This window comes from Plectropomus leopardus, chromosome 2, assembly GCF_026936395.1.
Source record: "Plectropomus leopardus strain MGB_pleo_1.0 chromosome 2, ASM2693639v1, whole genome shotgun sequence".
Taxonomy (NCBI): domain Eukaryota; kingdom Metazoa; phylum Chordata; class Actinopteri; order Perciformes; family Serranidae; genus Plectropomus; species Plectropomus leopardus.
In genome coordinates, this window is record NC_142177.1 from 18,100,862 (window position 1) to 18,114,634 (window position 13,773).

The 13,773-nt window shown below is 39.7% G+C and overlaps 1 protein-coding gene across 2 annotated transcripts; it reads right to left on the reverse strand.

Moving 5' to 3' along the window:
• Window positions 1-3,478: 3,478 nt before the first annotated feature.
• LOC121951710 (potassium channel subfamily K member 15-like) lies at window positions 3,479-7,478 on the reverse strand. Of its 2 annotated transcripts, none has more exons than XM_088086892.1 (3): window positions 7,373-7,437; window positions 6,852-7,261; window positions 3,479-4,824 (listed from the first exon to the last, which is right to left on the reverse strand). In XM_088086892.1, exons 2-3 carry the CDS (start codon window positions 7,132-7,134, stop codon window positions 3,863-3,865), a joined length of 1,245 nt encoding a protein of 414 aa, XP_087943018.1. In that variant the 5' UTR covers window positions 7,135-7,261; window positions 7,373-7,437; the 3' UTR covers window positions 3,479-3,862. The 2 variants fall into 2 exon arrangements, with proteins under 2 accessions (XP_087943018.1, XP_042354093.2); XM_042498159.2 differs by having other exon boundaries at window positions 3,480-4,824; window positions 6,852-7,264; window positions 7,373-7,478.
• Window positions 7,479-13,773: the final 6,295 nt, after the last annotated feature.

Below are 13,773 nucleotides of genomic sequence, written 5' to 3' on the forward strand. Positions count from 1 at the left end.
AGAAAACCTCCAAATGGGTGCTACAAATGCAGAGCATATGCCCAATTATATGCTTAAAGGTGACTATTTTACTCATCCTCAGTGTGCAATACAGTATATGAGGACACATGAGCCCCATGCCATTTTAACCTGGCAAAGATCCAGATGGGACCAAATTGTCTTGATTAAACTTTTGTGGCATGGAGAAAGAGAGCACTGTGCGTGTTTTTTCTTCCCTTAATGTCCTATGTTGGTAAGGCATCACATCCATTAAAGCAGAGAATAACACAACAGCTCCATTGGGGCAAATAGAGATTACCAGAGCAGTGATTTCAAACATGACATCCAGGTGACTCTGCCAGAGAGAGATAGTTACACTGAAGAAAAAGAAGAGAAGTATGCTGGATATTTAATTTGCAAACTCTATCCTCTGAACAACTGAATGGTGAGATACCACGGCAGGTCATACTGTGGGGAATCATTATATTTTATAGACCTACTTGTGGTACACTCAAGATACAAGTGCTCACAAGTATACAAATTGGACTGATTTATGAAAACTACAAGGCCGATGCTTTTATTCATCGGGTATGAAGTGTCTGTAAATATTCTTGTAAATAGACTCAATTATGTGTAGTGGTGTCTGATTTTTTGCGTTTTCTTTTCCTTTCTCATATATGTAGAGTATAATGTGACAAACTGTACATGTCGCTCCCACAGGAGAATAATCTTCCCACAAAGGCAAAGACACAGATGGAGCATTATCTATTTAACATCAACATTGTAAGAGTTCTTTGATACACAGAAGAGTCAAAACGCGATCATGTAATTGTGATGCTAAGCAAAAGCACTGTGAAGGATCTTCTTTTCTCAAGACTGAAGTGATACTTTCCAACACACAAGAATCCAAGGTTGGATGTGCGAATTTCTCCTTTGAAAAGATGAACATAAAAACATAAAATATGACATTACCTTTCTTATTGTCCTCTTAGAAAACTGCTAAATTGATTACCGCTCACTTAGCCACATGAGGAAGCTTAAAAAAAGTTTGATCTTGGTTCTGCAGCCATGCACGAGATAATACAGCACAAAATCATCACATAAAGGTTTTTGTGTCGGAGCACAACTACAAATTCTGCCCGTGAAACTCATTTGAACATTTTCCTCTCTTGTGTTGTGGTATTTGATGGTTGGTCTGTGTAGATAGTTTTTTAGTGTTTGAGCAGCCACAGTCACAGATATGAGGAGGCATCTGAGGCATCATAACAGAATAAAGTGAAGCACCATCTGCAATATTAATGAGGTAATTATGCAAATGTGATACCAGCTTTCATCACCCACAAAATAGTGATCTTTATGGCACACAGAAATCATGCTCATTGTTCAGATCTCTCCTTTTTTGCTGATAATGTTGATAAAGCTGGAAGCTAATTCGTGTTTGTACGCTTGACTGAAAAGCTTCTCGCATATCTTTTCCCACAGAAGTAATCTGTGCCACAGTTGATGCTGCCAGATGAAAAATAATTCTTGCTTTTGCGCTTTAATTCCATATGAAATGCTGATGGCATGAAGGAGTAAAGCTCTCTGAGAAGTGTCATCTCCTGCACTGTAAAACACACAGATAGTATGAGTATTTTCATTTCAAAAATCAAACTTTGTCACACAAAGATTTCAGTCTGTGCTGCAGATGTTTATGTAGAGCAATGCTGCACCCTAGTGTGAAAAATGGGAACAAAATAAAATGAAATCACTATTGGTTACCACTAGAGGCGCCTAATAATAGGCTCCTTATTACTATAATATAATGCAAAATTTGAATGATATTCAAGTTGACCCTCCACAGGGAGGTCAGAGTACAGGTCAGATACAGATTACTGAAATATTAACAGGAAGAGATCATAATTGCAAATTAAGTCATCTCAGGAATGAAGCAGTGGTCAGCTTCTTAGGATTCAAAATCAGCTACAGAGCAGCACCCCTGGAGCTTCAGGGTCTCTGTTTGCAATGCATGAATACGGCTCCTCTGGTTAATGGGCAGTCCCTAAACAACTATCTCTTCTTCACAGTTTTTCAAGTAAAACCTCAAATGTGAAGTGTAAATTGGTTGGTGATTTCATTGCTAAAATAAAAACCAGCAGAGTTATTGTAACTGAGGTCAAGAATCACAGAACAACAGCTCTCCACACTGTGTTAACGTCTTGATTAAAGTGGAAACAAAAGATATATATAAGGCTGTAAAGGAGGATGATACTTTGCGACATTTTAAAATGTGTTTTACGGGTCTGAGATCAAACTATGAACATCATGATAATCTTATTTTGTCTTTTTTGTCTTTGTCTTATGTTTGTCTATTATTGTCTATTGTCTATTCTATCAGATTAAACACTAAACCACAAGAGAAATGAGCAATAGGGTTAGGGTTAAGCTCCCAAAACACCAAAACATACATGTCCCTTAATGCAACCAATTGTATAATTTACCTCGGAAGTCAGAGAAGGGAAATATCTCTCACCCCAACTGACCATTATCCAGTACAAGTCAGAAAACCAATATGTGGTTCTTCAGTAACAACATGTCCGCAAAGACAGTGCTGCGTTAACGACTGCTTTAATGAGACACACACAAAAAAGCATATTACTACAGCTTTAAGTGCTGTTGATGCACATAGTAGCCACCTTGAATTTTTAAGGCTGGCGTTGTTGAGGTTCTTCTGACCTCAGTTGGTGTTCCATTTGAAATTTCCTACTGGGAATTTGGAAATTCTGTCTTTCCAGTGGAACGCACCATTACCTTGACCCTTCTTACCTGGTAAATGCCTACCTTTTATATCTTCCTGTTTGTAATTAATGCAGGCTTTTTCTAGTCTAAAGAAAAAACTGATAATATCATCACTCGATGTTGTTATCAGGGTTACTTTTTAGACTTCAGAAAGCTCCTCCAAAGACACAGAGGCCATTTTACAAATGTTTTCACAGGCTGATTTGTTCTCCTCAGGACCTGCCAACCAGATTTACATGTGCAAAAATAACCCAAAAACCAGAGTGGCCTGTTAAGTTACTCATTTTCAGTTAAAGCCTTTTCTACATTAAACAAAACATTTTTTATTTCAAATATTTAAAAAATCTAATTGAATTCATATTTGTCAAACGGTTAGTATCAAAAATCTACTTTGAATAATCGCAACGTGTGATTTAACCTCACATTTAAGAAGGTAATTAAACACTCATTTGAGACATTTCTAATTAGCCACTTTTTGTCGAAATTTGTCATAATCCATTCTTTGTTGACACACTCGTTCATCACAGAGAACGCAGTTTGAACTTGATGCCCCCCCCCCGCCCACACACACATACACACACTCACACACAGTACTGTACGTGTCTGTCAGTTTTCCACTGCACTGAGCAATGATGATTGAAATGTTACCAAGGGAACCAGCCCGAGCGACAATCACTGACTGGAAATAACTGAAGGTCACAGGTAACAACACTGCAGAAAGTTTGACACCAGGTAACCATGCAGATAACGCAGGCAGAGGTGGCAGTTTTCAAAAACTTCCTGTAGATACTTTATATATAACACACGGTATATTTGAACAGTAATAGTGAAAAAACATGGGTTTATATATATATAATGTATGTATATAAATATATCACATACTTTAAATCATTTTTAGACATTTCTCTTTAGTGGAAATATTTAATGTAGAAAAATATATTATAAACTGTAAATGATTTTCATGAAATGCTACATTTTCTCTGGCAGTAGTGCTACATTCATGACCAGGAAGGAAACTGAGCAGTTTGTTCCACCAAGATGAAAATCAGAGTTCTGTGGTGTGTACAAAAAGCCCAAAACAAAGGCTACGAACTCAGTTTCAGAGTTATAACGACCTCCTCCTGGTGAGAAGATTGTTCTTACAGAGAGCTACGCTGCTGGGGGAAGCCTCTGAGGACGTGATGCAGGAGCTGCAGGAGCCCTGGTCCACTCTGTAGGAGATGGAGTTGTAAAAAACGGGGTTGCTGTGCCCACCCGCCTGGTCACAGTGAGGCGGAGAGGGGCTGTTGCAAATGTCCAGGCCACAGCACATGAAGGAGAACAAGGCCCTGAGTCTGCTTGGTTCAGAGAGTTTTGAGTGCTCAGATGAAACAAGTCTGCGCTCTTCCACAGGAGAGGGGAGGAGATTCATACAGCTGGTGCCTCCCGCCATGGGAAGACTCAGGTTGCACAGGTTGCTGTGTCCATCTTGGCGGTCTTTGTAGCTAACATCAGCAGTTTCTGATTCTGCCTCCGACACCTCTCTGTCCCCCGGTGCATCCTTAGGCTGTGCTCCCTGCTCCTCTACTGCTGCCTCAGGCCTCACGTCAGGCTCCTCTGTGTTGACTGTGAGAAATCTGAGGACCACCAGGTTAAGAAAAGCGCCGATGACTGTCAGCCCGACCAAAATGTACATGAAGCTAAATGCCACATAGGGGGGTCGCTTCTGGAGAGCGTCTGTTGTCTGCAGGGCCACAAAATCCCCAAATCCAATGGTGGTGAGCGTGATAAAGCAGTAGTAGTAGGCATTAAAGAAGGTCCAGTCCTCAAAATGGGAGAAGGCTGCAGCTCCGATACACAGGGTGCTCATGCACGACAACATACCCACCAGGACCATGTTCCCCATGGACACCTCTGTCTTCCTTAAGCCCAGGCTGTGCTTGGTTCGGCGCAGGAGGTAGCGGACAAAAGTGTTGATCCTCTCACCCAGGCTCTGGAACATGACCAGTGTCAGAGGGATGCCCAGGAGAGCGTAAAACATACAGAAGGCCTTGCCAGCATCAGTGCGTGGAGCAGCGTGGCCATAACCTACAAAGTCACAGTATATTGCAGGTCACAAAATGCCAAGTAATGATGTTTAATGTCCAGAAAGATTTACAGACATCAAGATTACTACGCTTTATACACTGCAAGGCTAAAGTGTTCACAAGCCTCAGGTCTCCCGTTCTAAGTTTGTGGGTCTCACTGCTTAACCGTTTGAAACCTGGGATGACTTTTCTTGTGCTGCTTTCAGACGCCTTTCACAAGTATGTAAACCTTTGAACTCAAATTTATTTCAAAAACATGGGGGGAAAAAGGTAGTGAGCAACTCAGTAAGAAATGTTCCACAAATTGAAAAAAAAATAGTAGATTTAGAAAATGATTCTTAAAAAGCTAGGGAAAAATGTCCAGGAAAAAAAAGATAAAAGCTTGGGGAAAAACTATCTTTATAATTATACTAATTAAATATTTTACATTAAGTAACAAAATTATTATACATTTTTTAGCACTTTTTCCACATCCTCAAGCAGGAATGCTTGAGGCGGGGTTACCAAAACTATATAAACTAATCAAAATGAATGAAAGGTGTATCGTCCCCCACCATTAAAGTATGGCTACATTACAACTCTGTTCTGCAAACATTTGCTCCATCAAAACACTTCTATTAAGGCGTGTGTTTCCTGTTTCGGTGTGATCTCCAACCGGCTACAGCAGACTCACATTTTTTACATTATACAGCTTTGATTGAATGTGGTAAATAGAGACACAGATGGACCGTGATTGGAAATAGAAAATATATATGTATGTCTGCTATGTTAAGTACATTATTACCAATCGATGATTGAACAAATCGATCACGACTCCTACACAATTCACATGACAACACCATGTCCTTTTTGTGTGTGGGGCTATTTTGTTGAACAGAAACTAAATTGTTTTATTGGGTATTTATTTTCAAAAGGCAATTCAGCTATTGTTGTGCCTTCATGCTTTTACTTTAAATAAGAACATTTATGGAGATACTCCACTCAGTTGTATAACAAACCATCTGAGCACCATCTGATGAGCACTGAAGAGACTCATTCTCTACGGAGTAAAGAGGATGTGGTCTACTTGAATTTAATTAATTTTAAGAGTGGGGGGAAAAGCATTAAAAAGTCCATATAACCTTCTCAAAATTTCAGCACTCCAACAGCATAGTGAACACTGCTCTTCATCAATATTCTCAGTGTATGTTTTAGTTAAATTTACATCAAAATATAGCTTAATAGATCTACATCAAACAGGCCTACCATCTCAGTCTGAACTCAGGACCCTGACGTGCTTACAAAAAGTTATATTATGATAACAATGTCTTATGTGCCTGCTCTCAAGTTTGTAAGTGTCTTGCATAGTTTCGGCAAAAAAATGTTGCCATATTTTAAACAAATACTATGCTACTGCATATGGATGGAAGGCAGCTAGGTAAAATATATATATCATGAGTTGGAGTTTTGAAATCAGCTTTCTTAATGTTTTAATCATTTTTACACAATGTGAAAATTGGTCACTATGGGAATTCATTGTAACTATTGTGACTCTATGTTGACCAGTTTTTATGGCCAGTTATCAACCACATTGGGAGGATGTAGAAGGGGATTTTATATGTCACAGTGCCACACACTAAAATGTTTATTGTTTACATCGTGAAAATCAATTGGAGTTTGTTAAATGACAAAGCAAACCACTGTCTATTTGCAAAATCTAACACAATATGGATATCCATGCAACACCTTATGGGGCACTGCAGACCTGTGAAGTTTCACCTCTTTTTCTTATCATTAGCCTTTACATGCTGTGTGAATGGTGCACCGACTGGTTGGCATTTTTAATTCCGTTGTACATGTTACAATGACAATAAAGACCTATTCTATTCTTCTATTCTGCTCCTCCAGAAGTGACCCCCTTCACCTTATAACAGGGCTCCCCCTTTCAAGAGTGCCCAAACACTCACAGATCCGCATGCAGTAAGGCGCAAACACCACATGTCCTGTGTTTTTGTCAGACAGCCTAAGTAGCGGGTAGTATGTACTTGCCAATTGTGGTGATAACAGTGATTGCAAAATAAAAAGAGCCGGCGAACTTCCACTGGCTCCCGGCGCGGTGCGGCTCCGACAGGAGGACCACTCTCTCGATCTGTCGGTAGTCATCCTCGGTGAAGACATACTTCTTCTTCAACTCGTTCAGCTTCTGCTCCAGCGCCTTTTTCCTTGAACTCTCGCTGTCTGACTCCAGCGCGTCAAAGACGGCGGCTCCTATAAGCAGGTAGAGAACAACAGAGAGGATGAGAGACAGGGTCCTGATGTCCTGCGTCCTCATCCTCAACTCCGGAGTGCGCGCGGAGCGCAGGGAGGGAGGGTGCTGCTGCTCACAGGCACACGGAGGACACGGGAGCTTGTTTCATCATCTTCATCCATCTTTGGTGATGTGTTGAGGCCCCTTTAGCCTGCTAGGATTACAACAGCAGCCCACATATGTTAGGTGTTGAAATTGTAGCCTGTTCTTTAGCGTGTCATCACGCGAAGTGCCACCAATCCCGCGTGTCTGCACAAGTTACCTGAGCTCAGCAGCTGGCAGCACACTGCCTTTCCACAGGATGTTAGTCTGCTTAAAGGTGATCACATGACCTCATTTACCGAGGTCTATACCTGCCTTAAATGGAGGTCTGTCTCACAGGTGCACTCACTCACACGCATGTGCACTCAATTCAAATTAAAACAATTAAAACTGTGGTTTACTTATTGTTACTTCACTTCGACCTCCGCCGCGGGAAATAGTATTTGTGCAGAGTTTGACACCAAAAGGTTTAAACCAATCTGCTAAAAAAAGGAATGTTTCTCTCTTGTCACCTTAAATATAAAGTGTGTGCACATTTTGTGACATTACAACTGCTAATTATGGTCCGATATGCAGCTTATATGTACAGGTGTGATGTGGAAACCTGGCAAACGGTGCACATGCACCGGTCACAAACTTTATTGCTTTTTCTGTAAAATTTTTGCATATGCATAGATTCAGAGGTTTTTTTTCAGCAAGGCATATAGAGTAGATGTCATTTTAAGAATTTTTATGGAGTACAGGGGTAGGCAACCTGTGGCTCTGGAGCAATCTGTGGCTCTTGAGCCCTTCTCCAGTGGCTCCCTGTGGCTTAAAAAACAATTGCATGTAAATGAATAAAGTTTTAACATTTTAATTCTTATCTATCATTGTTGTAGACCTGAAATGATTCTTACGTGTTGATTCTTATTGTGGAGCCTATATGCATCTAAAATGTGATTTATACATGTGTAGTCTAGCACCTTTTATATTTTGCAAAGCCAAATAGCAATGGTTGGTCTTGAGTCTCCCCAGCTTGGCTAGCCATAGATTCTCCAAAAAATAGAGAATCTAATGGTGCTTGGACAGATTAGTCTGCTTTCACTGCCAATGCAGAACAGTTAAATAATAAACATGAATAGCCCACTGCAAAGTGGCCACTTTGTGGTGGAACATATAAATGAATGCTTACTTAGACCCATTACTAATGTTGATAAGCTACTTTAAACTTGACATGCTGTGTTACCGTCATTATGAGGCTAAATATGTTTTGTGGCTCCAGACACTTTCTTTTGTTGGTCAAAAAGGGCTAATTTGATAGTAAAGGTTCTCAACCCCTGATCTAGGAGACAGAACTTTTTTGAGGGAAAAAAAACAAAAGCGTACTAACAATATTTATATGCGAGTGTCTTTATAATGTAAAAAAAAAAGTCTGATGGGGATCCTCTTTTTTAGTATTGCCTACTAACTAAATAAATACATTTAGTGAGCGTTTTCTACTCTTGTGCAATAAATATGTGTGTCTGTCTGTGCACCTGCAAAGAATCTTGGTATCCCTGATATTATACTCTTGGTATTCTGTCTTGGTATTTTCAACAAAAGGATCGGAGAGCTTCACACAAAAAAGGCAGTAAATGTTAATAATGAAATTCAATAAGCAAAAATAAATCAGTTAGGAGCCTAGAAATAATTTATAACCATTTAACTCCTGTTGCCCTATTAATTCAAACTGAATTTTTGCTCCCTGCTTTCTGTAAATTTAGATGTCAGCCAAAGCAAAATAATTTGTGTTAGTTCTCAGTTTACCACTTTCGGTCCCTCTTTATTTAAACATTGTCCCATTCTGTGAGGTATTTATGCTGCAAACTTTCTCAGTCGGGCTCTCTTGGCTGTTAATCACTGATCCTGTGTTTGGAGAGGTTTGGGATACACAAGTGTCAGAGAGTCAGTGTGTGTTGTGGCTGCAGCCGCCACAGAGAAGCACTGCAGAAACAGCTGTGCTTTCCAGACTCATACTCTCTTGATTATTTTGCCCTGTGAAGCGTTCATGTGCGGAATATTCACAATACGCTCGGCTAAAGTATTACTCTGAGCAGTGAAGCATTAGCTTGTGGCAGCGCTGACCTTTATCAAGCACACTTAGTCACTGAGTGATCCAGTAAGCCTTCGTCATTAACTATGTCCAACGCACAGAGCGAGCGAGAGAGAGACAGGGAGAGGTGATCTGTGTGTATGAATCAGTGCAGTTCAAGGACGTTGTAGTGGGGGGGGGGGGGCTGATTACCCAGGGCCCCAATGGGAGGGGAGCTCCAAAAAGCTGGGGATGAAAACTTTGGTTGTGATTGTAGTTTTTTAATTTTAATTTAATGTATGTCATACTGAATTAAATCTGGCTGAATAAATTATTTAAAAGACTCAACTTTGTATTTAAAAAAAAGGAAAAAAAGTGGAAAGTCCCTCTCAAACCTTAAATGTGCAAAAATGGTTTAGTCCACCACTGCACTTCATCTTTGAATGCAGCAAGAGTCATGTGAATGACTTGTGTCACGTCTTTCCCTGTCTCTCAATCTGGGATTTAAAAGAGAAAATAACGCAGTGGCCACAGGTTTGACTTCAACCTGCAGCCCTTTGCTACATGTTATTCCCTCTTCATCAATTAAGGTAAAGGGCCCCAAAAATCCTTAAAAAAAAGACAAGAAAAGAAAAGAAAGGAAAAGATAGCAAACTGACTTTGTAAAATGTAAAAAATTAGGGCCAATAATTTGTTGCTACGTTCCTGGTAGAGCTACACAGAAGCATCACAGTGGGGGGACAAATGGGACTTATTACCCAGGGCCCCAGTGGGAGGGGGTCGTCAAAAAGCCTGTAATGAATATTTTGGTTGTTTGCACTTTTTTCTTATATAATAAGTACCTTAAAGAAAGAAGAAAGAAAGAAAGAAAGAAAGAAAACTGACTTGAGTTAACTTAAAAAAAGTTAAAAGGTGCATGAGAGAGACATGGATCAAGAGAGGAGGGGCCCACAGAGAACGCTTAAAGACCAAGAATTCGTTGCTACACAGGGGCCTGGTTTGTGGGGCCTCGCCTGGGTTCTTAGTAGCATCTGCAGAGTTTTTGCTCAGTGTCATGCTAATTGGGTTCACAGCAGAGCAACCAGAAAATAGGCTGACTGCTGTAGCGCCATGCTGTAAGTTATTTCAGTTTCATATCCTGCATGAAGTTTCCATCTATTTCATGAGGACATTCCAATTTGTGGGACCCATTCATGCACTAAAGCAGGCCATAAAGAGCCTGAGATCTGTCATTTAAATCCACATTCATTGCCTCCCTTCCATATAGAACATATGGCTATCTCCACACTGTGTTTTTATCTTTCAGAGACAGTACAGGACCTTATCCCGCTTTCGTACGCAGGAAAGAATCTATTGCCGAGCAGATGTTAATGCAGACAAGTCCTGATTTTCTCCACTGGCGGTAAGAGCAATTATCTCCTTTTGAGAGGAGCCCCTGAGAGATAATAGCCCTGCCAGGGTCCACTTAATGATAGCACACAGTGTTTACATCAGTATTATTCAACATCAGTTCCTCATGTAGATTTCATATTGTATGTAGGAAACAAATAACCCACAGATAAAACAGACATATCAATTCAGCAGTATACTGTGCAATCACTGCAAAGGACAAGTGACTTTTTTTTAATGAGGCTCCTGTGGTTAAACAGCTCTCCAGCCATGAAGTAATGATGCTGAATTATCTTATGTGCTCATCTCATATCTCTCTGTGCACTACAGGGTGGTTCATGCATCCCTTTATCTTACACAGGAAGACATTAAGAGCAGGATGTCCACTGACTGGAGTCGAGACATTCATCTGTCCAAGTGTCATCCCTGTAGAAAATGAGGCGGGAAAACATACTGCAAACACGATGCTATCTTTACACAGATAACAGTGGGTGAAGGCGGGGAGATAAAGACAGGTGTTATGACGATCATATGTTACAGAGACGTGCCGTATTTTGGTCATGAAAATGCCTGTTTCTTTTTTTTTAAAGGACTTTATATGGACTTGCAGGCGAGTGTCTCTTTGGTGAAAAGTCATCAGTGTCACAGAGGGAAACAGGCTTGAACTTTGCAGCTAATGTGAACACTCCTTTGTGCCTTATTAGTCAAAAGGGCAGGGATGTGATCTTTAATTCCTCAACGTCACCACCTCATGCTAGCTGAGGCCCCTGGTGTGGGGATGGAGTGTTGTATTTTTTATGTTTCATGGATCGCTGTGTTCTCAAATGACAGTAAATTGACGCTGACTGCAGTATTTTTTGTTTTGAAATTATAGTTGTGTCATTTTTTGTACAAGATCAAAACAATGCCTCGACTTTGTTGCTCCTGTTTTAGTGTACTTAATCTGTTAAAAAAAAGACTAAAAGCAAATAAGTAAACCAAATAGTACAAACTGAATATATTCAAATTTCAAAGGGACAGGTAACACTTTATTGCTTGTACCTTAAAAAGAACTATATTTATCAGTTACAGTTGTCACCTTTTATGAAAATAACTGTTGTACTATTTGCTGAAACTGTCACTATATTCAGAAAGAAGCACATGACACTGATAATATGTAAAAAAAAAAAAAAAAAGTTTTCCCTCCACTTCACATCGCTTGGAATGACATTCGCTAGAATCGACCACGGCACACCAAAAACAACCAATCAGAGCCAAGTAGTCTCAAACACAGCTGTCAATCATGTCTATCTCTGCTCCAGGTGTGCTGTTTCACTGTAAAACTAGGTGATCAGTGGATAGAGCAGCACCCCATGTACAGAGGCTGTGTACTGCCGCAGCGGCCGCGGGTTTGAATCCAGTCTTGGCCCTTTGCTGCATGTGCTGCAGAACAGGCTACAATTTCAACACCTAACATATGTGGGCCTCTCTCTTTCCCCCCTTTCACACTTACACTGTCCTGTCAACTAAAGGCAATAAAAGCCCCCAAAAATAATTTAAAAACAACAACAACTACAATAGGTGGCACTAATCAAATATGAATCAAGAGTTTGTTAATGCATTGTCTATTTTTCAGGAACAAATTTTGTTGATGTAAATTAAAACATTTGACATGTTTGAAGCACGAATAAATTCCCACCAACAGGACCAACATTCTCATTTTACACCTAAACTGTAAACTAAAATATGCTTCTGAAAACATCTGAGCTGAGGAATAGGCAGTGCAGTAACAGAATCGGGATTCGTATTTGATCAGTGGTGCCCGGTTTGACAGTTTGACAGCACTTCACGAGCAGTGGGTCCGCTCCATTTGAGTGTGCCGATGCAGAAAACACAAAACCGTGAGGCTGGGAGAGCTGTTTGAATAAAGCGTAATGAAGTGGCTGCATGGACAGTGATGTTCACAATGTGATCTTATGTACGCCTGATTGGTACAACTGTTCTCTGTGTTATCAGTTTCTCTTGACTAGTTTGCGTTTATATGGGCCATGTGGTCGTGGTGATGTAAACGCCACTCTCACCGCAGTGGATCCGACATATCTGTTGGCTGTGATAACAGCTAAATCCTGTGCAGACTGCCAACTCTTGTTTAGGCCATCATATAAATAACATAATCATTCTTGTGTCAAGAAGTGGAGTTTAAGGGTAAAGGAGGTCATGGCTGCTCGCATTTCCTGAGGTAATTACTGCCCCACTGTCATGACGTAACAACAGGCCTTTCATGCAGTAGACAGTTTGAGTTGTCATATTGGAAGAAAGCACAGGTGATACTGAAAACACTAACAATGGCTCTGTTGCATGCACTTTCAGTGACAGTGAGCATAAGTGCAGGATACAAGGATCCTGAGATCAAAGCAGCTAATCAAATTCAGCCATCATTAATTTTATTATTTCCACCTGTACTGATCCTACTGTGACATGTCAAAATGTCCTCTGTGGAAAAGCCTCTTGTTTTTCAGGAAACAACTAAACAGCACTTAACAGCAGGAGCAGTTATGGACTATACTTTTTAGAGAGAAAGTGTTTGGAAGGCACTTTTTATTCAATTTTTATTTTTTTTATTTATTCAAATATTTTTCCTTGAGCCTCCTTGAACGACTGAAAATGCATGATCCTCCCTTCTCCATAAACCACATTTCACAGTTTCTGGCTGATAAATGATGTGATTTTAGAAATTTAAAGAAAACATGCCTACTTGCAGGTTTTGGGGCTCTGAAGGTTTCATATATAGAAATATAAAATACAAACTTTTAAAGTTGAATTTCCCTTCACTAAGCCTCTTAACTAACATGGATTTAACTGAATCTGAGCTTAAAAAATTTCTAGGGCAAAAAGCTAAGAAACACTAGGCTCTTTGTATAATTATCATAGTTAGCCTACATATTTAAAATAACATAACAAAATAGTTATAAATTTGAAACACTTTTTCGAAGGTCATTCCTTTGTTGTTGCTTTGTTACTTAAACCCTTTTTTTTAAAAGAAAAAAAGTGTTCAGGTAATTTACTTTTACCTTTTCACTAATTTAATTTATTATTATTATAATTATTATTATTTATTTATTTTATTTATTTATTTATTTTACTTTTGGGGGGCTCATTTCTGCTTTCATTACTTATTGCATTCTTCCTGTGTGTTTTTTTTT